The sequence below is a fragment of the Macrobrachium nipponense genome, chromosome 39 (assembly GCF_015104395.2).
Source record: "Macrobrachium nipponense isolate FS-2020 chromosome 39, ASM1510439v2, whole genome shotgun sequence".
NCBI classification, from domain to species: domain Eukaryota; kingdom Metazoa; phylum Arthropoda; class Malacostraca; order Decapoda; family Palaemonidae; genus Macrobrachium; species Macrobrachium nipponense.
Genome location: NC_061099.1, coordinates 6,433,778 through 6,460,164, shown reverse-complemented (window position 1 = coordinate 6,460,164; position 26,387 = coordinate 6,433,778). Strand labels below are relative to the sequence as shown.

General features: G+C 47.2%; 1 protein-coding gene across 2 annotated transcripts in view; it reads left to right on the top strand.

Moving 5' to 3' along the window:
- LOC135210073 (probable cationic amino acid transporter) overlaps positions 1-25,843 on the top strand; it is a 291,242-nt gene extending 265,399 nt beyond the window's left edge. The window contains exons 11-12 of one of the 2 annotated variants that reach the window (XM_064242870.1): positions 14,202-14,409; positions 23,011-25,843. In XM_064242870.1, coding sequence (XP_064098940.1) covers positions 14,202-14,409; positions 23,011-23,237 — 435 coding nt within the window. In that variant the 3' untranslated portion in view covers positions 23,238-25,843. The remainder of the gene's footprint in view (positions 1-14,201; positions 14,410-23,010) is intronic. The other variant, XM_064242871.1, reaches the window with a different exon arrangement.
- The last annotated feature ends 544 nt before the right edge of the window (positions 25,844-26,387 follow it).

Sequence of the window (26,387 nt, the reverse complement as noted above, 5' to 3'; positions counted from 1 at the left end):
GATCCCGACGGCTGAGCTTGTCCGCTACTACATTCCTCTTGCCTGGAATGTAGCGTGCTGACAGCTCTATCGAGTGAGCCGTGGCCCACTCGTGCACCTGCACAGTCAACTGGTGTAGCGGGAGAGACACTAGGCCCCCCTGCTTGTTGACGTATGCCACTACTGTGGTGTTGTCGCACATCAATACCACCGACCACCGAGTGTCCCATCAAGCGGTCTTGGAACTCTTGGAGAGCGTAAAACGCTGCCTTGAGTTCCAGGACATTGATGTGAAGGTGCTTGTCGTGATGGTCCCACACACCTGCAGCCAGCAACTCCTCCAGGTGTGCGCCCCATCCCTCGGTCGATGCGTCTGAGAACAGCAGCATCTCCGGGGGGGGAGTGCGTAGGGGCACATCCTCTTAAGAGGTTCCTGTCGTCGAGCCACCAGGCTAGGTCCTGCCTCACCTTCTCCGTGATGGACCACGGGGAAGTAAGGTGGATCCTTTACCTGTGACCAACTCTCCCTTAGTCTCCACTGGAGAGACCGCAGGTGAAGACGTCCGTGAGGAACTAACTTCTCGAGTGACGACAGGTGGCCGATCACGACTTGCCATTGCTGAGCTGCCTGTTCCTGCCGAGACAGGAACCGGCCGGCTGCCTCCCTGAATTTGTTGATCCTCAAGTCTGCGGGGCGGACTTGAGCTGCTACCGTAATCGCATCAGCATACCCAGGTACTTCAATCTTCTGCTTGGGGTGCGAGATCGGACTTCTCGTAGTTTATCACGATCCCCAGATCGCGACAAAACTTTAGAAGTCGATCCCTGTCCTGCAGCAACTGCGAGCGGGAGCTCGCCAGGACCAGCCAATCGTCGAGATACCTCAGAAGACGTATCCCGTGCGAATGGGCCCAAGCAGACACCAGCGTGAACACTCTCGTGAACACCTGTGGGGCGGTTGAGAGACCGAAGCAAAGTGCCCTGAATTGGTACACCGTCCCGTCGAAGATGAAGCGGAGGTACTTTCTGGAGGACTGATGGATGGGTATTTGAAAATACGCATCCTTCAGGTCCACCGAAAGCATGAAGTCGTTCTCCCCCCCTGATGGAGTCCAGCACGGAACGTGCCGTCTCCATCTTGAACGGAGTCTGGCGAACAAATCGGTTCAGGGGAGAGAGATCTATCACCGGGCGCCAGCCCCCCGATGCCTTTTCCACTAAGAAAAGGCGGCTGTAAAAGCCCGGTGACCGATCTACTACGACTTCTAACAGCTCGTTTGGTCAGCATGGTCTTGATCTCCTGCCGAAGAGCGTCCGTCCTTTGAGGATCCCAGCACATAAGTCTGAAGATGGACCGGGTTGGAGGTGAGGGTGGTCGAGATTCGAAGGGTAGTAGATATCCCTCCCGAAGGACGTCTACTATCAGGTCTCGGCACCGTAGCGCTGCCAAGTTGCCCAATGGCTCGCTAGGCACCCCCCCACTTCCGGCAGCTGGTGAGGGGGAACGCCGTCCCTAGCGTTTCCCCCACCTCGCTTCGACTTCTTCCCAGCACCTCCTCGGGGAAAGGAGGGCTGGGAGGAGGGCTGGTTACGGCCTCCTTTACCAGAAGTTGAAGCAGGAAGAGTCTTTCCTTGGGGCTTCGATGGAGCAGCCGTCTTAGCAGCCGAGGAAGCGCTAGCTAAACTCTTAGGCTTAGCCGCAGTTGTACGAGGTTGCCCAGAAACCTTCGTAACTGCCTGGTGAACCAGACGGTCACTGTCATCAGTGCGCCGTCTTTCCACCGCAGCGTCCACCATCTCTCCGGGAAAGAGAGCGGAGGAACTCTTCATTGGTCCGTTACGGAGTCCATTTACCGCCTCACGCCCGGCCCCCTGGCTACTCGTGTAAGGACAGCGTCCCTACGACGGAGAACCAAGTTGGCCCACAGGTTTGCCGTCTGATGGGCGAGGTAGGAGATGGCCCTACCTCCAGACTGGCACAGTCTCCTGAAGTCGGGGTCTTCTTCGAGGGCAGCACCCCCGGAGTCGGCCGCGACCTTGGATACTGTGAGGGACCACAGATCCAACCAAGAGACTGCCTGGAAAGCCGCCATCGCGGTAGCTTCCAGGCCCAGTGCCTCCTGCTGCGAGAACCACAAGTTCTCCGACAGGAGCTGCTGCAGGGACACACCTGGAGTTAGCCTAGCTAGCTCCGGGTTAACCTGTTTGGGCGGTATTGGATCCACTGATGGCACGTAGAACTTCCGCTGTCGCTGCAGAGGAGGAGGAAGTAGCTTGGAAGACCGTCCTGACTTAAGTGAGTCCTCTCGTCCTGAGACGAAATTCTCCACCTGGTCAAGGACTGAGTCTGCAAGCTCCGATCGCGGCAGTCCCACCGTCATTTTGGGCCCCTTCCCTCTTCGGGGCCCCAAAATGACTCGAGCCGGGACGTGGGCTCAGATGGTGGTAGCGGCGATCCTTCCCCCAGGTCGTTGTGCTGACGAATCAGCGCAATAACCTGGGGCAAACGTTCCTCTGGATCTCGGGAGTCACAGCGTCCTGAGGAGTAGGACCGTCCAGTCCCTCCAACAGGAGCAGCTCTCGAGACCCTCCTCCTTCCGAAGGAGAACAGCAACAGACCCCTGACGGTCGCCTCCAGCCACTTGCGCGTACGCCTGGCTGTTCCTAGACCATGCCTGGTGCGTGCGGCATCGTGACGGGATCGTGAGCGGCGCACCTCTCACGATCACTCCTAGATACCTCGCTCTTCCCGGTGTAGCCTGAGGAAGTTGAAGGTATAGGAGAGACAGACCTGACGCTCCCCCCCCGCTCGCTGGCAGGACCAGCGTACGTGGGGGGCTGCAGCCGATCACCAACCCGCGGTGGGGATCTATCTGCAGGCCTGGCCGTGCCGCTCACCTGTGGCGAGCGGCTCGACTGAGTACGTCGACCCCGATCCCGTGCGTCAGACGAGCTGCTGCTGGCCACCGTCTCCGTCCGGTCCCTGTGGGAGCGACGGTCAGGTGATCTGCAGAGCTCGCTTTCGCGGTGAGACCGGTGAGCGTCCTCACGGCACGTCAAACCGCTGGTACCAGCCGAAGCTGGTGCCGTTGGTCGAGGGGACCTCTTCCCAGCCTCAACCCGTGGCCGGTCAGAGACCGTCACGTCAGCCCGAGGTACCGGCTGGTCGCTACGAGAGCGGCCGCTGGCCTGGCGAGAGTCACTTGCGCGATTCTCGACAGTCTTCTGCTCCGTGCCTCGGTCATGACGGTGAGCGAGCTCAGGCGTCTTGACTTTAGCTGCACGGTCGCCCGAAGGAGACCGTACACTCGGACCTTCTCGCGAACGAGAAGTCGAGCCGGTACCTAGCTTAGCAGCAGTGCTACCAAGACCAGGCGCGGATGTACCAGCAGTAGCCAGCACATCCTTGGTCCCCGTCTTCTTCTTCTTCTCAGAAGAAGAGACGGACCCTGTTCCCGAGGGAACAGGAGGACCAGCAGAAGCACCCCCCGTCACGCCAGAGCGAGACGGGCCCTTCGAAGGTCCCGCAGGAGCCTTCTTAGGGGGGGAGGAGGCAGCCTTCTTCTTCTTCGGCTTGGAAGCCTTAGAAGTCGAAGGGGAGAGGCGGCAACAGACGACGAAGAAGACGATGAAGACGACGACGACACCTTCCTCTTCTTCTTCTTCTTCTTCGTCAGCTCTCTCAGGACGGACGTCAGGTCTTCCATCCACGGAAAAGTCGGGCCAATTGCCAAAGCAACACGCCCCGACTGATCCTGTCCGGAAGGACCTGAGACCGGTGCAGCACCTCCATGACGAGACGCGACGTGGGCAGGGGCAGGGCACACGGCAGGAGCGGCAGGGACATCAACAGCAGGACCAGCACCATCAGACCAGCACCAGCAGGCCAGCACCAGCAGGACCAGCAGCGGCAGGACCAGCACAGCAGGACCAGCACCAGCAGGACCAGCACCAGCAGGACCAGCTCCAGCAGCAACATCGGCATGAGCGTCCCGCACTGCGCGCTTCGTAGGAGCGGCGCAAGCGGCTGGGCCTGCAACATTAGCTGCAGGTACGGCAGGTACGGCAGCATAGTCCGGCGTCACAGGCATCTCCGATACAGCTAAACTCATCATTGGGACGGGGGGCGGCAGATCCAGGGGCGAACTTTTGGGACAGCGAAAGTCGGGAGTCGGCAGCACATAAAATCCAGGTGGCGGCGGCACGCCCCTCTTAGGTACGGCAGCAATCGGCTTCTGGATTGATGCCGTGTCACCGACGCAATGTGTTGCGTATACACTACATGAGGAGGGGCGGCGTACGCTGGTGTGGACATTGTGTTTGTCGTTGTTGTGACTACACCATGAGTTACAACTGCCGACCCCGCCAGACGTTGAATCAAGCCCTGGATACTAGGGGCGCCCTGCAGTCCCAACGACGCCCACACCTGTCCAAGGTCGTCACTCACAGAAGGCACACCTGAGGGAGGAACAGTCGGGTCAGTTAGAGGGGCACCCTCGCGCCCGGGGGAGGACGAACCCCACCCAGAGCGGACGGAAGACCCCGAGTTACATTGAACATCCGGGTATCGGGCGCGCCCTCCTCCACACTCGACGGATCGAGTGAGGAGAAGGCTCCTAAACGAAACCCCCCCCGCAGGGGAAGGCGCAAATCGTGGGGGCTGAGCTGGAGGCAGGAAGGATGACGAGGTATCTGTCACCAAAGGAGTCGCTGGAGAGCTTTCCGACGACTCCTTGGTCGGTCTACGCCTCTTCCTACCCTCGTACAGCACCCACTGCGCCTCGGACCAATTCACACACACATTACAAGGTTCGGCTCGGGAGCATTCTCGCCCCCGACACCGATAACACAATTCATGTGGATCAATGTCTGGATAAGAGCGAAATCCGCCGCATTTACGCCCCTCCAGCCCGGACACACTCTACGGGCAGCTGGTGGGCGCGGCGAAAGCTCTTCTTGATCCATAATTAAATTCACTTTCAATGAAAAATGAAAAAAGAGTACTTACAATTTCAATCAAGACCACAAACAAAGTCAGAAGAAATTGTAAACATCCAAAGCACACGACGAAAATAGCGGGCAGAGCGATGACGAACACGTCCTGTCACACCACGGCCGAAAGCAAAAGTGATTCTTCACCGCCGGGCGCGCGGCGCGCGCACGATCGGACAAGCAGTTAACTACCGTTCTCCCCTTGTTCGAAGCTTACGACCGTCCCAGCTGCCGCTAGTTACCTTCTATTGTTAAAGGACCGAGGGTTTGTATTACGTATCGGAACAAACTGTATGTACACGTATGTACATATGTAGTAAAATGAGGAACCTTACCTTTCGAGTGAGGCGAACTTTGAAAGTGGCGACAGGAGGAGGACAAATGGCAGAAAACATGAACACTTAACTTTACTAAACACATTAAAAAATGGCAGAAAACATTAACACTAAACTTTACGAAACACATAACAAATGGCAGAAAACATTAACACTTAACTTTACACAAAACTTAAAATTAAATTTATTTTTGTTTTGTCTTTTTTGATTTTTACTTTTATTTTTAACTTTTTTATACTTGTGGTTTTTTACAAGATTTCAATTTCACCACCACCGAATGGATGCCAGTCCGTTTACGAAATTTATCAAACCACCCACAAGAAGCCTTGAAGTCTGGGGTTGCCGTCGATGTCCCTTCTCCTCTGTCGTCTTCGGCCTGGGCAATCAGATCACCGAAAATAGTGCTGGCCTTGTGGTAGATTGCCGTCTTGATTATCGTATCGCCAGCAATTTCTTTGTCTTTAATCCATACAAGCAGCAGCCTCTCCATTTCATCATGCACGTGGCTCCTCATGTTGGACAAAATAGTCACGCCGTTGGAAGGTGTAGCTACTTTGATGGCTTCCTTCTGCTTAAGGATGGTGCCTGTTGTCGATGGATTTCAGCCATATTCCTTAGCGATAATACTCAACCGCATGCCAGCTTCATACTTCTTAATTATCTCTATCTTAGTCTCCTTAGAAAGCATTCTTCTCTTCTTTTTGTGAACTTCAGCAACATTCTTGGGACCCATGGCTAATTAAGTTAATTAAGTTCACACACAACACAATAAAGTATACAAGTAGAAAGCGAAATCACTAACATGAATTTACGTCACCTAACGAAATACGTATATGTGAACGAACGAATTCCGTGTGTGTACGATAACGCTGTGCGACAAAGTGGCCAAACGACGCCTTTACGTAGTGGCATGATGGAAGAGATGCTGACCAATAGGAGAGCAGGATCTTACGGTGGTGACTAGCATCAGGAACCAATGGGAGAGCGGGAGGATGGTGGCGAGTCTACTCAGTTGGCGGCGGTCTGGGCGAATCTCGGGAGTTTACAGTAACACCCTTTCGCAACCAGAATTATTTTCGTATGCAGAGGCAAAAAAAATCTTCGTCTTTGCTTTCGTAACTTGGATTTGTTCCGACACGGCATACAAACCTTCGGTCCTTTTACAATAGGAAGGTACTAGCGGCAGCTGGATAGGTCGTAAGCTTTCGAACAAGGGGTTCGGTAGTTAACTGCTTGTCCGACAGGCGTGCGCCGCGACTGGTAGGTAAACAAACCACTTTTGCTTTCGGCCTGCTGGCGTGTGGACGTGTATCATCGCTCTCTGCCCGCTTCATCGTCGTTGCTTTCGCATGGTTGTGTTTTTCTTTTTCTATTTATCTAGTGAAACTGAATTGTAAGTACAATCATTTCATATTTATTTCCATTGAATTCAAGTGTGAATTAAAGGATCTTGGTTTCACCACGCCCTCCGATTACCCGAGTGCCGGGACTGAAGGGCGTAAGTGCGGGAATTCATTTTCCCAGAAATGATCCTCGTATTGTGTATGCTCGGTGCCGAGGGCGGGAGCGCTCGCTCCGAGCGTTATATTTGGGTTGGAATGTGTAGATGAAAATCGTAAGTAAGTGCTCTTTTCATTTATATTTTTTTACCTGTATGCCCGTTGCCGAGCGAATGCGCTCGGCACGGAAACTTATTCTGTATGGAAATGGAATCGCAAGTACAGTATTCTTTTTCATTTTCATATATTATTTTGATTGTAGCAATACTCATTTTGGATCAGTTTCCGAGCTTACCCGGAAATTGATCCTTTCCCCTTTTTATTTGAATGAAGTGAAATCGCAAGTGCAGTTCTTTTTCATTTTCATTTTTTATTGAGATTGCATTGTTTACTGGGATCAATGTTTCCGCTATTTCCCGGAATTGATCCTTCCCCTTTTTATTTGTATGAAGTGAAATCGCAAGCGCAGTATTCTTTTTCATTTTCATTTTTTTTTTGATTGCATCAATTCATTATGGATCAAGGTTTCCATAAACCTTGATCCATAAAGGTAAGGAATGGATCCTTTTACCCTTGCGCTCGGTACCGAGGGCGCAAATGCGCTCGATCCGAGCCCTTATTCATTGTGAAGTGAATCGTAATGCAAGATGCATTTTCATTTTTATTCCTTATTATTGAGTTTGCATCAATATTTTATTTGGTTCAAGTTCCGCTCAGTCAGGGAATTGATCCTTATGCCCTTGCACTCGGGCTTTTATATTGTTGTTGGGTACATGGGTGCTGTGCGAGGTGGGAACGAGAACCCCCCCCCCCCGCTCAGCTCCCAACAGATGGCCCTTCCCCTTGGGGGGGGGAGGTTATCGGCGTTCTTCTCCTCGCCGATCCGTCGAGCGCGGGGGAGGGCGCTCGGTGCCCGATGTACAATTGTATTCGGGGTCTTCCACTCGTTCGGAGAGGGCTCACCCCCCCCCGCGCGAGGGGACTTCCCCCCCACTAATCGCTACTACTGTTATTTCCGCAGGTGCTACTGCCCACGAGGGTGGACCTTGGTGAGGTATGGGCGTCCTTCCATTTGCAGGGCGTGCTAGTGTCCAGGGGCTGCGGTTCTATGTCTGGGCCTACTGCGGTCACCCATGGAGTGACCACGCAACCAGGTGACGACGTCCCTCCTCACCTGGTGTACTCGCCTCACGTGGTAACAGTCTTGCCTACAGCCGCTGTGAAGTGTCGTTCGCCGTACCGAGAGGGGGCGTGCCGCCGCCGCTCGTGGTTGCCGCGCTGCAGCGACCACACTTCCGCTGCCCTAGAGCTCGCCCCTGGACCTGCCGCCGGTACCAGGATGTTGCTGGCTGCTGCTCCACTTCCTGTGTTTCCGGTGCTGCCTGCCGTACCTGCCGATTCTGGGCTGACTGTCCATGCAGTTGCTGCGCTGGCTGTCCCTGCCGTTGCTGCGCTGGCTGTCCCTGCCGTTGCTGCGCTGGCTGTCCCTGCCGTTGCTGCGCTGGCTGTCCCTACCGATGCTGTGCTGGCTGTGGCCTGCTGTTCCTGAGATGCCCATACCCTGCTGATGTCGTCCCTGTTCGTGGTGGTACTACCCCAGACTTTGGTCTGTCTGTACAGGTGCGTCCGGGCCCTGTGGCTTCGGCTACAGCAGCCCCGGCTCCGCCCTGGATAGCAGATCTTACGTCTGTCCTGAGGAAGCTGACGAAGAAGAGGAGGAAGGTGTCGTCGTCGTCGTCTTCATCTTCTTCATCGTCGTCGGCTGCCGCCTCTTCCCCTTCGACTTCTAAGGCTTCACAGCCGAGGAAGAAGAAGGTTGCCTCCTCCCTCCTAAGAAGTCTCCCTCGGGAGCTTCTCGGGTACCCGTCTCACCTCGGTGGGACGGGAGGGTTTTCTTTCCGCTGGTCCTCCTGCTCCTTCGGGAGCGGGGCCCGTCTCTTCTTCCGCAAGGAAGAAGACTACGCGGGGACCAGAGGGGTACCGGCTAACACCGGTACTTCCTCGCCTGGTGTCAGTGGTTCTGCCACTGCATCAGGGTCCGTCTCGGCCTCTCGTTCGCGGGAGGTACCGAGTGTACGGTCGCCTACCAGCGACCGTGCAGCCAGGAACCAGACCTCTGAGTCCGCTCAGCGTCAGGTTCACGGCACGGGGCGGAAGACTGGTGACAGCCGCTCACGTGACTCTCACCAGACCAGCTCTCACTCTCGCGGCGAACAGCTGGCTACCCGGGGACGTGACGGTCCACGACCGGCCCACGGGCTGAGGCTGGGAAGAGGAAGGGTCCCTCCCGGTTCGCGCCGGTGCCAGCCACGGCTGGAACCAGCGACGGGACGTGCCGTGAGGACAAGCACCGGTCTCACTGTGACAGTGGAGCCTGCAGGTCGCCTGACCGTCGCTCTCACAGAGAGCGATCGGGTACGGCAACCAGCACCAGCTCTTCTGACACTCGAGATCGGGGCCGCTGTGCTCAGTCCAGCCGTTCTCCACAGCGAGACGGTTCGACCAGGCCTGCAGCTCGATCGCCACCGCGGGTTGACGATCGCCTGCAGCCCTCCAAGCCTGCTGGTTCTGCCAGCGAGCGAGGCGGGAGCGTCAGGTCTGCCTCTCCCGTACCTTCAAACCTCTCGGGCTTACACCGGGAGGAGCGAGGTATTGAGGAGTGATCGTGAGGGGTGCGCCCCTCATGATCCCACCACGACGCCCTACGTGCCAGGCACGGTTCCTTGACCGGCCAGGACGTATGCGCAAGTGGATGGGGAAGACCGAGAGGGCTGTCGCTGTTCCCCTTCTTAGGAGGAAGGTTCTCGGAATATGCTCTTGTTCGAAGGGCTTACGGTCCACTCTGCAAGATGCTGTGAATTCCGAGATCTAGAGGAACTTTGCCGAGGTTATGGCGCTGATTCGTCAGCACAACGACCTCGGGGAAGGATCGCCACATCCCACCAGCAGAGCCACGTCTCGGCTCGAGTCGTTTTGGGGCCCGAGAGGGAACCCAAATCGACGGTGGGTCTGCCGCGATCGGAGCTTGCCGACTGTGTTGAACCAGGTAGTCTCTCGTCTCCGGACAAGAAGGCTCTCTCAGTTCTGGCCGGTCGAACAAGCTACTTCACTTCCTCTACTGCGACAGAGGCGTTTCTACGTGTCTTCGGACACCGTAGTTGAATACCCCTTCGGTCCTCCTGAGGTTTCGACCTCGACGAGGACTGGAATGAGTCGGAGGAGGACGGTATCGGCTCTCTCCTGTCAGGTGTCGATCAGCCCCACCCAGACGACGTTCACAGTGGCGGCAGACCCTTACCTACAGTATGAGTTCGTAACCCTCCTCGGGGGAAAAACGTTTTCTCCTGACGATACGTTTTCCCAGGCTCTGAGAGGCCATCGCCGTAAGGCGATGGCTGCTCCTTTCTTCTCCAACTGCTAGTTCCGCTGGGAAGGCGAGCCAGTATCCAATTCCTCCCCCATTCCCTCTCTCCTTACGGCTACGAGGGAAAGGGGAGGGATCCTACAGAGATTTCTCTGTAAGATCCCACGTTAGGGGCTGTGCTACCGGGGGGACCTTCGGGTCCTACCTGACGTAAGCCCCGGTTGTTGAGGAGGGATCCTGCCCCTTTCTCGATTCCTACGGGAATCGAGAGGACCACCAGCCGATATCGTTTGACGAATTCGGTGGGGGGTTTCGCAGAGTGCTTAGAATTCTACGGAATTTCTAGCGCACTCAGAGTGTTCGAGTTTTTTACGATCTCCAAACACTTAGGCGAGACCACGGTCCAAAGTGAGCGAGAATCCCCGATAATTGTTACACGATAATCGGGAACCTCGCTTATGCTCGAATTCCTGTAATTTCTAGCATTTGGAAGAAGACTGCTGCTGGAAGAAGAGTATCTCACAGTAGGCGTTTAACCTGGAATAGAGAAGAACGGACGGGAACTTCCAGTTTGGCTTGAACTATCGTCTTCGGTATTCTGTTCACCATTGAAGCTTTCCTTTGGGAAAGACTTCTCCTTCACTCTCTTGACTAGAGAACGAAGGTGGTCGATCTCCAATCCTTATTCTCATTCCTCGAGGGGAAAAGAATTTAGGATGGAGGTCGTGGTACAGAACCTACAAATATCTACGTATATTACCCTCGCGACTGATTCTTTTAACAGTTGAATTGTCCGGGGGGTATGCGCATACCGTAGTTAACTCTACGGTTTGTGACCGAGACGAATTGTATCTTAATTGAACTGCAACTCGGGGTTGCCTGCAACCTCCCAGCAGTTATCAGTTTCGATTTTAGATACTTGGTATTGTCATGACAACACCAAATCAGCTTTTGTATTTACCGAAATCCGTTTCGGTTAAATATAATTGCTCGAGCGTATTCTTTATGCTCGATGGTTCTAGCCGAACGCATTCCTTCGTGGAATAATGGATTACCTGGCAACTCAGGATGACGAGTCACCGAGAGCTACTGCGTATTGAACTGCCTGATAGCGGCTCAGTATCAGCTAGGTCTCGGAGATGCACGGTCGGTACGTCTCTCTCTCCCCTGGTTTGATTGACTACCGAACCGTATCTCTGCCCAACAATCATGGACTTAGGTCTGATTAACGGGGATTCTCGCAATAATGAAGGACCATCTACTGCTGTGACGCTCGATTTCATCGCCTTCGACATTGCGAGAATTTTCAACAGAGATATCTCTTGGACTCTTTCATCTTTCTGTTTACCGCACGGTAACAGAAGTCTGTACTAGTCCCAACCGCTTCATCGCACCGCGATAATGCGAATGATTTTTGCAGACATCTGAGTTTGTCTTCAAAATATCTCGTATTCGTAGGTGTGCAATTATTCATTGCTCGCCCCGAATTAACAGATATGTCAGAAGACATCGCCTACTCTCCGACCTGACAGCTTCTACTTCCAAATAGTTCAGCCCATGAGAAGCAGTTCTTCAGGCAGTATTTCCCTGTCTTCATTACTGAAAAGCGCTCCGCTTTTATTGCAACTACGATCCTCACCGGACAGCAATGAATAGCGGTTAGCGTTCTCAGTCTTTGTAGCACAGGTTCAGAATCTTGAGAATCCTTCTCTCGGTTCAGCTGTGAAGACGTAGGTTGCATTTTCTGTACACCTTCGTCTTCAACGACACATAGTGTTGTTTCTCCTTAGCCGAGAATCAACTATACTATGAGTTATCTTGCCATCAAGGACCTCGGTCTCTAGAAGGCAAGTGACTTTCGCCTGTTGGGCACATGCCTTAAGAGAGTCATCACCTTGCCTTCTGGCATCGGTGACGAACAAATTATTTGTTTAGTCTCTTGGCATAACCCTTTTAAGGCGAAGGTCACGTGACTTGCTCGGGTGCTTGGACAACTTGCCTCCTACCGAACGCAGTCAGTCGGCAACTGTCAGAGCTCCCAAGTCTGTTACGAACTTCGCTGTGGACTTAGTTCGGTTGTTCCATAACAATCTTTTCTTCGTCCTAACGGCTTGTCACAGTACCCATACCATCGACACCCAACATTGAGTGTCGGTGTCCTATCCACTACCGAGAACAACAACTTCGCTGCAGACGGATAGACCAGTATGGGTACAGGACATCACCGAAGTTGAGAAGAGGGATAGGTCATACGACCATTCCCTTCTTTTCCTCTGAGGTAATTGCATGACTTTTACTGCGAAGTCAAGCATCCAGGGGATGGGGATTCGTGACGCTCGATTTCGTACCGAATTCGTAGCGAAGACTCTGAACCCTTCGGTTCCTGACGATCGGTTAGAGTCCTTCACAATCCCCTCCCTAATGGACTTCACCGCCTTCGATGCGAAGGAGATGCTGCTTTGTCCTGTGAAAGCGCGACCGCGCTTTCTGAGAAACTCGACATCCCAGGCTGAGTGTTGAAGACTCTTCGTCAGCACCAAGATGACCTAGAAGTACACTCCCTCGAGTTACACAAGAACTTCTCCGTGGCGCAGGTAACTGAAGGCAAGGGGTCTGGGTACAACCAGACCACCGGCACCTCCTTCTACCTTTTGGATATTGCCCACAGGTCCTTGGATCGTTTTCCTTAGGACCCGTGGTGGCTGCTCAACACGTTGTCTAGCTAACCCAGACCCTAGCAGGCTGAACAGCATCGAGTCCTGGTGTGACTGTAAGAATAGATAAGTGAATGAGAGAGTGACTGGCTTCTCTTCCTATCTTTTTCTCCCCCTCTACCTGTGGGTAGAGGGATACGGTCATCACCTTGCTGGATAAGGACGAGATGCCGGTGAGCTACTCGACAGAGCCCCATCCTATCCCTTTCACTAGGGATGGGAGCGAATATCCACCACGTTCCTCCTACAAGGGGGGGGAAGTGGATGCCAACAAGAGACAAACCATAACTTTATGTTGCTCTTGCAAATAGGAACTTGTTCTTGTTTGCTGGTACGAAGAGATACGCTTGCCTCCTCTCTTAGTACTTGGTCCAGAGGTCTGACCATTGATCCTGCAGGTGCACACCCCGATCAATCGGACAGAGGCTTGGATCCCTCCCTCGCTCTTACGACCAGGGAGGCATTCCAAGGTTGGGCGAACACCAGTCTGTTCACAAAAGACTCAGATTCCTCCCACCAAGAAGTGAGTCTTCCTATTGTAAAAGGACCGAAGGTTTGTATGCCGTGTCGGAACAAATGACAATTTGTCCAAAATTGCATTTTTCCTAACTATACAAACCTGAGGTCCTTTTACACATAGCCCACCTCATGCCACCCCTCACTCTGCAGTTTTTGCTTGGGCCAAAAGCAAAAGTGATTTGTTTACCTACCAGTCGCGCGCGCGCGCCTGTCGGACAAGCAGTTAACTACCGAACCCCTTGTTCGAAAGCTTACGAACCTATCCAGCTGCCGCTAGTACCTTCCTATTGTAAAAGGGACCTCAGGTTTGTATAGTTAGGAAAAATGCAATTTTGGACAAATTGTCATTTTTCATAAGTTGGGACTTTCGTATGCCGAGGTTCCACTGTACCTAAAGGCATACTAAAAACTCCCATATTTCATTCTTAATAGTATACATAGTTCCTTTCAGTATCCGTTCACTTTTTAAGTAAAAGATAGTCCCTTTATTCATCCTTCCTCAGTGACTCTGATCTCCCAACCAGTGTTACTGAATTTTTAAATATTATATATGCAATTATACAAAAATTATTTCTAAAAGACTTTTGGGAAAATTGTATGTATGTCTTTTTGGGTAAAAGGGACATTAGTGAAAAGGTTACTTTCTGGAATAAAACAATTTTTCCAAAAAATCACTTTTATTGGCAGTTTCCAATCCACATTATTGGCAGTTTTTAATACACATCATGAGATTTTTAAGTTGGAATCATGTTGTTCAGTCTGGAAAACCCTAGTATTTGCCATATTTGATTTCTTTCAGGTTGTGGTATTAGTGGTATCTCTAGTATTAAGTGTGTTAGTAGTGGCCTTCTTGACACGGCTGCCCACTTTACGACCTGGACACAATGCTTCCTTCAGGGTTCCTGCTTCCCCATGGCTTCCTGCTGCAGCCCTTTTCCTCAATATTATAATGTTGGTTCAAGTTCTGAAACATTCCTGGGCAGTTTTACTTGTTTATTCTCTTGCAGGTAAGGTGAAAATATCAAGGATTTTATATTCTATTCTAGATGATTCATAAGACAAGACTAGATCCATTCTCATCATGTTGCCACTAAATGTAGAACCTGTAGAGAAAAAATAAATTACTGTTAATTTTTATATTTTTATGAGGTGGGTATTATGAATTTTTATATTTTTATGAGTTGGGTATTATGAATATTTTTATTTTTATGAGTTGGGTATTAGAATCATTTGGCTAAAGTAGAAAATGAATTTTCATAATATCTGGATGGGGAGTAAAAAAGCTTAGTACTGTTATCAGTCTTGAAAAAAAAAGTCATGTAGGAACTATTCTGTTTAAAGCCAAAGGCTCTAAGAATGAATGTTCATGAATTAAAGTTTTTAATATGATTAGAACAATTTCAAAATGGTGCACAGTATTTTGGTTTATTTGTGCTGTATATACATAAATTTCTTGAATAACATCCTGGCTTTAGTTAATGATGTCTTCAAGAAAGAATTGACAAATTTAGCTATAGAGTCACACTCATAAAGCTTGCAGGAAGGATTTCTGTAATATGTATGCATATTATTTTACATGGTGATTTGCATTTCTTTAAAATATGTAGTAAATGGTTAAATTAAAATGAATGAATTCACCTGGCAAGAAGGGTTTGTCTTTTACATAGTAATGTGCAGTGCTCTAAATTGTAGTAATTGGATAAATTAAAATTATGAATTCACTAGTTTAATACAATTTTAAATGAAATTACGAATTCAATGTTAGTTTTAAATTATGAAATCACTGTTAATATTTGTGCCTGCAAAAATATAAACCACTCCGCAAGCTTGTGTGGTCAGTGAGCTTGTGAACTGTTGGTAACTGATGGTTATGTGGGATGAACGAGTGATACCCCTCAATCAGCTAACGTCACAAGTTACTTTTCTCTCGGCTGCACAGTCTTTAGACCATGCTTGCACAGACAACTTACGACTACTCACAGGACATCATCATTCTTCATACTCCTACAAGAGCCCTCAAAGAGCCCTTACACATCCTAGCATTTTGGAACTACTTTCTGGTACATCAGATAAGGAGAAAGAGGACGGATATCTAGCATAAACAGACCTTTACCACATTCTACAAGGTTGCCATGGAGCTAAATGGGAAGCTGTCATTGTCTTGCTTATTAATGCTGGACCCCTGGTCTATGGTGAAAGATGACACACACATGGAACTGCTTTTCCACCATTCTGTGTGATCCATCAAAGGATGAACAAAGCACCGAGGACACCAGCCAAACGATATCCCAGTCTACTGAGGCTTCTGCTAAAGTTCTAAAAAAACTGCCTGTATGGACCATACTGCTTTGGCAGCCATGCTTGCTGAGGTATCTTCAGTTCATGCTTCACAGCTGGAGACTAATCAATATCTGGAAGACAGCTTTTCTAGCAGGGTTGTACATATCCCTCTAATTCTCACTTGTTCCCAAATTCATGGCAGAAAAAGTCTTTTTCCTTGGTCTTCTCTCTTGAGACATGCTGCTGCTGTGACTGGTACAAGTTTTACAGTACTATACCCATTTGTACAGCTCTCAACATCTAACAAATGTTGAAAAGCAGACTTCATCCTAGGTGACAGCTTAAAAAATCCGGGATTTTGCTTCATCTCTAGCAGCATTCAGTAGAAACTTCAGTGCCACAGGTACAGAGTGCAGGTGAACGGAGGAAAAAAAAAGCCTCTTGGCAGAGTTCTTACCTTGCAGAATCATTCCTCAATCAGAACTAAAATATAAAGAAAATCTTTTTATTGCATGGGCACATGTTTAATAAAACTACCACTAGCTTATGCAATAAAATATTCAAAACATTGCCCACCTCATAGCTACAGTGCGCTTATTACATTTTTTTTTATCATAGCATCTTCCCTGAAAGCATTAAATTTCAATTTAATTCAATTCAGTTTTTAAAACTTATAAAAATAAAACCCTGAAGGTAACTATCATGCCGAGCATAAATATCAAAAACATGCCACCTAATAGCTACAGTGCGCTTATTACATTTTTTTTTATCATAGCATCTTCCCTGAAAGCATTAAATTTCAATTTAATTCAATTCAGTTTTTAAAACTTATAAAAATAAAACCCTGAAGGTAACTATCATGCCGAGCATAAATTTGTTGAAATAACACCACCATATAACAAAAATTCTGACTCACATTGGGATCAAACTCAGGTCATTCCAATGAAAGGCAAGGGCACTGGCAGCTGGTTGTCAGTGCCCTTGCCTTTCAAAATTGAAAGGCCTTATTTGATACTGAATTGATTTGATTTATATAGTTTTTTGGCATTATGCCAAGCACTGGGGCAACTAAGGCCATTCAGCGCTGAAATGGAAATACAGTAAAAGGTTTGAAAGGTGTTACAGGAGGAAAACCTTGCAGTTGCACTATGAAACAATTGTTAGGAGAGGGTGAACAGTAAGATGGAAGAAAGAGATTGGAATGAAAGTAGTTGCAGCTAGGGTCCGAAGGGACGCTGCAAAGAACTTTTAAGTAATGCCTTCATTGCACCGAATGAGGTGCCCTGACGGCACTAAACCCTCCTACGGGGGATTTTGAATTGAATTGAATTAGAATTTAGGCCAGAGGCCAACCACGGGGACCTATAAGGTAATTCAGCGCTTAACGGACAGTGCTGCAGTAAAAAGTTTGAAAGGTGTAACAGGAGGAAAACCTCTGTTGCACTATGAATCAATTATTAGGAGGGGTTGGAAAGGAAGAAAGGATATGAAAGGAGGTACAGCAAAAGGAAGAAAAGCGGTTGCAGCTAGGGACCAAAGGCACGCTGCAAAGAACCTCAAGTATGTAATGCCCACAGTGCACCACATGAGGTGCACTGTCAGCACCACCCGTGTATGGGGAGTTTGATCCTGATGTGAGTCAGAAGTTTCTGTTCCACATGTGATTGTTTTGCATACTGCTACTATACAGTGTGTGTGCTACTATTTTAGCTATGGAAATTAGATGTTAATTCCAAGTTTCATGTTTTCAATTTCATTGCCAAAAATTAAAAAAAAACTTTGTTTGATTTACACTAGTATTTTTAGAACTATGCAGCTAAATAACTATTACCCACATTAACATTAACATTATGAATTCTCTATAAGTTGGAAAATCAAAATGCTACAGGTTCATGGGCCCCAACAGGGAATGCAGCCCAGTTCAGACAGAAATTGGTGAAGAATAAACTTGGGAGAAATCATAGGAGCATAGTTTATGATTTAAACATCAAAAATTTTGAAAGTAAATTGTATTTTTCATAACTATACAAACCTGAGGTCCTTTCATAAGGAATTACTTTTGGCGTAGCTGGAATTACGGCTGTTAAATTCTTGAACAAGGTGGTTAGGCAGTAACTACTGTGTGCCAGGCAGGTAGGCCAGCCTGCCCGGATGTAAACACTCCACTTTTCTTTTCGGCCCAGGTTCAGATTGAGGGGTGGGAGGAATATGAGTGAGCCTCTAGAACTGACTGGAGTTCTACACTCCTGGGCTACTCCTCCTGGTCGTAAGAGCAAGGAGTGCCCTGCCTCTGACAACTTGATCGGAGTATAGAAGCAGCAGGATCAAGAGTCGGACTTCTGGGCCTTTTTGAAATGAGTGAGGAATCGTAACTCATCTGAAAATGGGCTGTGAAGAATATTTAGAGTCGGAGGCATTAATGCAAAGTTCTGGGAAGGGTTTGCATTATTGCCAGTCTCCTTCCTTCCCTTGCTAGTGGAAGGAACAGGATTGCTTCTGTGATTCTGATAAGAAGTATAGAAAGGAAGCTCTATGCGTAAGCTAACTGCATCAATCGCCCGACCAGCCAGTGTAAGTTCGAGTCCTATCGTCAACCCGAAGGACGAGGTGGGGAAGGTGGAGAGGCCAGTCACTCTTGCATCCTTCTTACCTCTAGAACTGCACACCATAGGTGAGATGCAACTTGTCCTCTTGAAGGAGCCGGGTAAGCAAACAACCTGCAAGCATCCACCACCGGTCCAAGTAAAGTAGGTTCCAAGGAACTGTTGGCAGGCCCGAAGGAAGAAAGATATAAATATGGTCGTAATTAGACCTCATCTACCTTCCTGTCCGACATATTCTTTGGAGTGATGAAATGTACCCATCCACTGGACTATCCAACTACAGAGAAGTCTCTATCGGTCTCGTAATACTCGGAGAATGAAATGTCATCGGACACTAATGCAATGGCAGTCCGCAGCGGATAAAGACACAGACGCTCCATGATGGGTGTCAATCCTTATGGGTACAGCAACATGCCAATAGGACAAAGTAATGACTGATCTGGATCAACCAATACAAAGACCACAGCGTAGCTCATGACTGCGCTCAGTGAGCCGTCATGCATCCGAGACGTAGTCACAACATGACACCTGCCTTTTGAAGGGTTATGCAGACAACAACCATACAAGTCGTCTATCTTGTTTGCCACCGATGTTGGGAGACAAGATGATGATTCTCTCAAGGCTTGCGCACATCAGACGATAGTCAATTGCCTTCTAGAGACTGAGGTCCCTGATGGCAAGACAGAAGTTCTCGTAGTAGTTGAATCTCAACTAATGAGAAACAATACTATATGCTAGTGAATGACTAAGGTGAATGCGGACCTACATCTTCACAGTTGAATTAAGAGAGAAGTATACTCTCAAGATTCTGAACATAGAAAAAGTCCCGTCAATGACACTAACCAGTGAAGGCGGCTTTAATCCCTGTTTTACAAAGGACTGAAAAAGCTAAACCGCTATTTCATTGCTGTTCGGTGAGAAAGTCGTAGTTTGCTATGAAAGCGGAGCGTCTTTCAGTAATGAAAACAGGAATTGTACTGCCTGAAGAACCACTTTTGGTGGGCTGGATCAGGGAGAACATTCCTATTTACCTTGGAAGCAGAGCTGGCTGGGTGGGGAACAGGTGAAGTCTTCTGTTATTCATTTACAATTCGGAGTGAACAAAGAATAATTGCACACCTTACAAATTACAAAATGTATATTAGAAGACAAACTCAGATTGTGTGAAGAAATCATTCTGCGTCATCGCAGCGGCAGGTGCGATGATGCGGAAGACCAGGCTACAGACTTCTGTTACCGTGAGATAAACAGAAAGATGATAAGACCGAACTGGGCACATAGGCTCTCGTGGCTGGACTGAGAGAAGCGCACTCCTTACGATACCCCCTGGTCACCTCGCTCCTCCCGGTGTATCCCGCCAAGGAAGTTGAAGGGACACGTGAGGTAGATCTGACGCTCCCACTCTGTCTACCGGCAGAACCGGTGGAGGGAGAGGGCTGCAAGCGATCACCAACCAGCGATCTCCCTGCGGAAAGCACTGGACCAACGACGGTAGCGTAGGTCTCTTGCGTCAGGGGAGCTGCTACCAGCCGTGCGGACCGTCTGATCACGTGGTGTGATCGACGGTAGGGTGACTGGTAGCATCCTCCAACGCGGTAAGACCGAGCACTGTCCTCATGACGCGTCACGGTCCCAGAAGCAGCCGAAGCTGTTCCCAGGGACCTGGGGGACCTCCTCCAAGTCTCGCCTTGTGTATGGTCAGATGGGACCGTCACGTCTACCCTGGGTACCGGGTGATTGTTAGGCTAGAGATCGCCGGTCTGCCGAGAGTCACCTGGGCGACACTTGCCATTCTTCTGTCCCGAGCCTGGGTCCTGGCGGTGAGGGTTCTCAGAGGCCTGGACCCTGGCTGCACGGTCACCAGTAGGTGACCATACGCTCGGTGACGCTCGCTGGCGAGCGACTGAGACGGTTCCTGGTCCAGAGGTGGAACCTCTAGAGCCAGGAGCAGAGGTATACCAAGCAGTGACTGGTACTTCTACGGTCCCCGTCTTTCTCTTCCTTGGAGAAGGAGAGACAGGCCCTATTCACGAAGGAACAGGAGGACCAGCAGGCCTGCCTGTCTCACAGGAAGGATGAGAGACCATTGGAAGTATCTGTGCGAGGCTTCTTGGGGGGGAGGGGGCGAGACCTCCTCCTTCTCTGTTGGTTGGGGAGACTTGGAAGGAGAAGTGGAGAAGGCGGCAAAAGTTGACGACGAAGACGACAACACCTTCCTCCTCTTCTTTGCCAACTTCCTCAGGACGGCATAAGGTTCTCCCATCCAGGACGGGGCTGTGGTGGCTGCTGAAGCAGCAGGCCCCAGCGCGACCTGGGAAGGAGGACCTCTGACGGAGCAACAGTGAAAAGAACGCTTCCCTGAGGAGGTTACGAAACTCTCGTATGGCAGGCGAAGCATCTGCCATCACAGAGACCGGTTGGTCACACAAACATGACCGTCGTCTGGGTGGGGCCTGCACCTAACTGGAGAGAGCCAATACCGTCCTCCGACTCATCCACGTCCTCGTCGAGGCCGAAACCTCTCAAGAAGACTGGATGGGGAGCCTCCACTGGTCTCGGCGTGCACGGTCCCGCGGGACCGTCACGTCAACCCTGGGAACTGAGCAATCATCATGAGAGCGATCACTGGCAAGGCGCGAGTCACCTGAGCAACTCGCTCCTTTCTTCCACCCAGTGCCCGAGTCATGACGGTGAGCGGACTCAGCATCGACTCTGGATGCATGAGAATCCGAAGATTACATGCACTCAGGGACTCGTGAACGAGCACCTGACTCGGAACTAGTCTTAGGGGCAGAACCTCTAGGACTAGTAGCAGAAGTGTGAACCGAAGTTTGCGCTTCTACGGCTCCCAACACGCTAGGCCCTGGGGACAGCGCGACTATTCTCGTTCCTTCGGGAATGGGAACTGTCACGCTGTTAATCGTCACATGGCAGCGGTGAAAGCTTCGTCCAGTGACGTAACTCCAGGGTAGTAGTGGTAAATTAATATGATTAACAGCAGGGGATTAGTACACACACTCGAAGATCAGTATCACAACATGCTACGAGTCACAGGTACAATTCCAAGGTTAGGATAACCAATACGAAGAGCTATCTCACTCTCGACGTGGTTTGGAAATCATGTAAAGCCATTGGTCCCGTTGCTGAATTACCACTGGTTTCATGCAACGTAAAAACACCATACAAACAAACAAACAAACTAAGAGCTATCTAACCAATACTGCTGTAAACACAATCACCGCTGTTAGTCTGTAATATAAAGAAAAACGATGTAAAGTAATAAGGGTATTCCTCTTGCATCCAAGGGGACCGCCCTCCGAAGTGAAAGGATGAAGGAGAAGAGAAATTACCAGAAAAAACAAAACAAAGGACAAAGCTCTTTAGTTCCCCTCAGTAATTCCCAAAGCGTAAGCGTAATTTTCAGATGAATACATGTGAGTGATATGATCCTTGAGTGTGTGTAACGAGACGTTTAATACATGTCTCGTCCTCACGCTAAGGGCAAAAGTATGTAAATAATAAAGATGTTGGCATACCTTTGCCGCCGACCCTTAACACATAGTAGAAAGGCGGCTAAAAGGCTGTCATAAAAAGTGGGCTTGCATATTAATTGAATTTAATATTAATATCAAACATGTATATTTAAAAAACAAAAATAGGGAAAATGATCAACAGCCAGTCAGCAAGAGCTCACAAAAATACACGTCTTAGACAGAAGACGGCCGAAGGCAAAGTGGTGTTTACAGTACGTACATCCGGGCAGGCTGGCCTATCATCCTGCCCCACGGTATGTACTGCCCACGGTCCAGATAGTATCTAGACCGTGGTACTGCCTAACCACCTTGTTCATGAATTTAACGGCCGTAATTCCAGCTACGCCGAAAGTAATTCCTTATGTAAAGGACCGAAGGATTGTATATCGGGCAGGAACAAATATTTAACTCTTCTCCCATGTCTTTAAATGAATCCAAGTTTGCCAACAAATGCATGAAACATAGCATTAAAATAACTTGCAATGGATAACAGAGGTTAGAAAACAATAGTGAATTTGTGTACTCACTAGCCACTGCCAAAGTTGCTTGTGTGGATTTGTTGCCACAATGACCTAGCAGTCTATAGTGATACTCCCTGAAACAATTGAAAAACTGCCACCATATCCCATAATCATTTGTGTGTTTGGGTCTCTTTAGGCTGCCTGCTTTTCTTGATAAGAATATATCTCTGACATGACGTTTACAATCTCTTCACTGTTTACAATGCAAAACAATCACTTCCACTGGCATCCAAAAGGCATATAAAAATTAAACAAACTCCTGCATTAGCAATAAAATATTTGGTTCAAACAAACCCCCTCATCAATTGAGCTATTATGGAGAGTTGGAAATTGTATCTCACTTCTGTTACCTATCCTTCTTTGCTTGACAAAATATATGTTACATTCATCAACATTCTTAATTAACTCTTCTTGAAGAGTCAGTAGTCAGGGGTATTTTGATATTTTACCAGACATAACTACATATATCAATTAGTACTTTTATCAATTATTATGTTCAACTGAAAATGAGTCAGTAGTTAAAGGTATTGATATATAATTTGTAGTAATAGTCCTTTTGATCTTCTTGCCATTATTAGTGATTTTTGTAAGTGTAAAGGCTTGCTGTATATTTTTTGCTAAATGAAGTTGTATTTTGCATTTTCCCTGTTTAATGTAAACTTTTTCTACAGGCATTGCATGTTACTTCATGTACAGCTTAAACCACAGTGTTCTTGGAGACCGAGAAATTGTGACTCAGCGTGGTCCAGCATCAGAAGTCATTCACCTAGAGCCTTTAACACCACCTACTCTCTCCCCAACCCTTCTACAGTCTTCTCCACAGTTATTGCAAGATAGTGCTATAAATCCTCACTTCACTAGGCTTACACAAGTTGATACAGTCCTCATAACAAGGTGAACTCATTTATTTTTTACTCCTTGATTCCTTGTGAACATTTAAAAGGGGTTGTATACCTACTGTCATTCAGGTTGGCTGGCTGAAAATGCCTCACCTGTAGAAGGGAGTAACTTGACAGATCCTGGTTGATATGTACTTTTTTTCTGGAAGGTTTCATATCAAATGGGGTAAAAGTACTTTTGAGCCAAAGTTACTTTTTAAAAATGGTATAAGATTAATTTTATATTGAAACATTTGAGACAGATGTAGCATCATTGGTTTAAGTTGTCATTTCATATTTTCATTTTTATTCATAACTTTTCTCCTACTTATTTGTGCTGAAATACCTGTACATAATTTTGTTTGCAATTATGTAATCATAAATTGGTACCTCAGACAAAAAGGCACTTACCACGTTTACTTTTTCAAATAATTTAATCTGTCTCAAGATAGTACTACTCAATAAGCACTCCATCCATCAACATTTCTTAGACAATTTTGCTAACTTTCATTTGTACCCAGTTGATAGTCAGTGCATTACAGTACAGTATATGAAAATGGACATTGTAGAATTGAATGCTTCCTGGAAACTAGAAATTGTTAGGCTTAGTTAATTCTCAATATTTTAATTGTTACTTTGTAATAATATTGTTGTAATTGCAGTTTGTAAAATAAGTTCTCATGTAAGTACTGAACTTTTGAGCTACTGTACATTGATGTATATACAATTCAGTAAGGTGTATATACTTTCTTTTTAACCAAGAAAATGTTCTCTACAATTGTTACCAATTCGGTTTCACTTCAGTAGAGTATTTTTGATCACTTATTGCTATTGCTTTTTGTATGGATGATGTAATTGTAGTTTGAAATTATTTAACAGAATAGACCTATTTGAATAGTTTATACCAGATTTATTTTATTTTGCAATATAATTAGTTTCATTTTTAAATACTATAAACCATCTAAATTTTAGAAATTATAGGCCCCAATTTCAAATATCAACCATGTATCCACTAGAATATTCAGATGTGTCGGATACGTATGTTAGAACACAGTCTAAGAAAAGGAAATAAATTTATGATATATGTATACAGACAGCTCCAAAAATAATATTGAAGTAGAAGCTTCTACATATTCAAAAGATCAATGAATCAAACTGAGCCTACCTTTAATATCTGTATTTATTGAGAAACTCACAGCCATTCGAAATGGCAGATATAATATCTGAGAAAAGGCAAAGTTCCTCTACTCTTCAGCGATGCACAGTGCTACAGATGATAGAAGTATAAACCCGTAAACCAACTTCAAATCCGAATAAAAATTCATCAACTCCAGTAAGGATTATCAATAAAATATGTGCTGGATTCCAGCACACTTAGGAATAAAAGGAATTGAAAATGCAGATTCTGCTGCAAATTAGCTTGAACTATCCCTCCAACAGTTGCACATTTCCTGTATCAGACTGGATAAAATCTGTCAATCCACTGATATACCATGACAGGCAAACAGAATGGTCCTTAATGTCAACCACAAATAGAGTCAAACTATAAAAACTCGGGTGTATGCATGGAAAAAATCTTCGCAAAAAGAAAGATTAAAATAAGTAATCCAAACAAGACTCCATATTATAACGCACTAAATCCTCGTATGGTCACAAAGTCAACACCATGTACCGACCCAATGAAATGTAATATAATGTCAAACTCCCACGACTACAGCACTTGCTTATCAAATGCCCAAGTGGGACCCAACCAAGACATTTTCAAAATTCAACAACAAAATATTCTCGTTGAAAGCAAAGATTTTTCACGTATAACTTTTCTAAATGAAGCAGGTTTTTTAAATAAGTAATTTTTTTCCTTGGGGTTAATTTCTTAGAACCAGCTTAAGAAGAGTACTATATGAAACTCATCTAGAGGTCTGGAAAAACTATTATTATTAACTGTGGAAAAGCTTTGTGACCAACTAGAATTTTAGGAGATTCATGATTGACCTGGAATTGGAAGGAAAAAAATTTCAAAAGGCAACCAGGGCATTTACTACTTTCATATACTGGAATTAATTACTGTTGGAAAGAGTTTCTCCATTAACCTTGGGAATAGATAGGTGAATCTGTTCAGGGCTTTCCAGGAGGGCTATGATGCGCGACTTTTACAACCGAATCAAAATTCTTCAAGTGGCTTGTTTAAAATATTCCACATTGTGTGGGATATACAGTAAACATCTTTGTTGAAACCTTGTACAGTAGTTTCTGAAGCCTCCATATGTAATATAACTACAATTAAGTTGTCAAAGGCATTCATTAATTTACTTCTGATTTTTTTTACTTCCTGATTATTTACAAGTCATAAGTTAGAACGTCCAGATAATTATCCTTAACGATGAAGTTTTTAAATATAACCTAGTTTAGTTATTTCACTTTCATTGTTGAACTATGCAATAACTGTAAGGATGTAAAAGTGAAAATAGTTGCTAAACAAGTGTAGACAGTCATGTTTATAATTCTTTCATACATAGGACTGCAAATTGTTCATATCTAAAAAATATTGTTTGTAATAATACATTCCATTTGGTTGTGTTTGAAGCATTATAATGTAGTGTACAAATAAATATATGACCATGTTTAATGCATTGTTTCACTTCAAAGTAAACTTTTCTCTACTTAGCAATAATACACTAACCCACTAATCAATATAGGGACATGAACCTTCACTAAGTTGTATATACTATACAGGCATTTCTTTTACACTATGTACTTTATATTACCCCCATGACTAAATGCTCATAGAATTTGCCTGAATGGTTAAAAAATTTATGAAGCTTATGAAGTTTAGGCTCTAAACACTGGTTGCACAGCAAGATAAAAGAGATTATGAGATGAAGAACAAGGATCTAAAGGTGGAACTGGGAGAAACTTCCACTGATGCACAAGACCATAAAATAAGCATGTCAAGTGGGGGTAAAATAAAAGGGTAAAATCTTGGTGCAGCTACGCACCAAAGGTCACTGCAAAGACTAATGCCTATAGTGACCTATGTGAGGTGAACTGCAAGCACTATCCCCCTATGGAGACTAAGGTAATAGGGTCATCTGGGAGACAAGAGGGACATATGTTAAAAGGCATTGCTAAAAGTGTTGAACTCACTACTATGAATAAAATTAACAGATGGC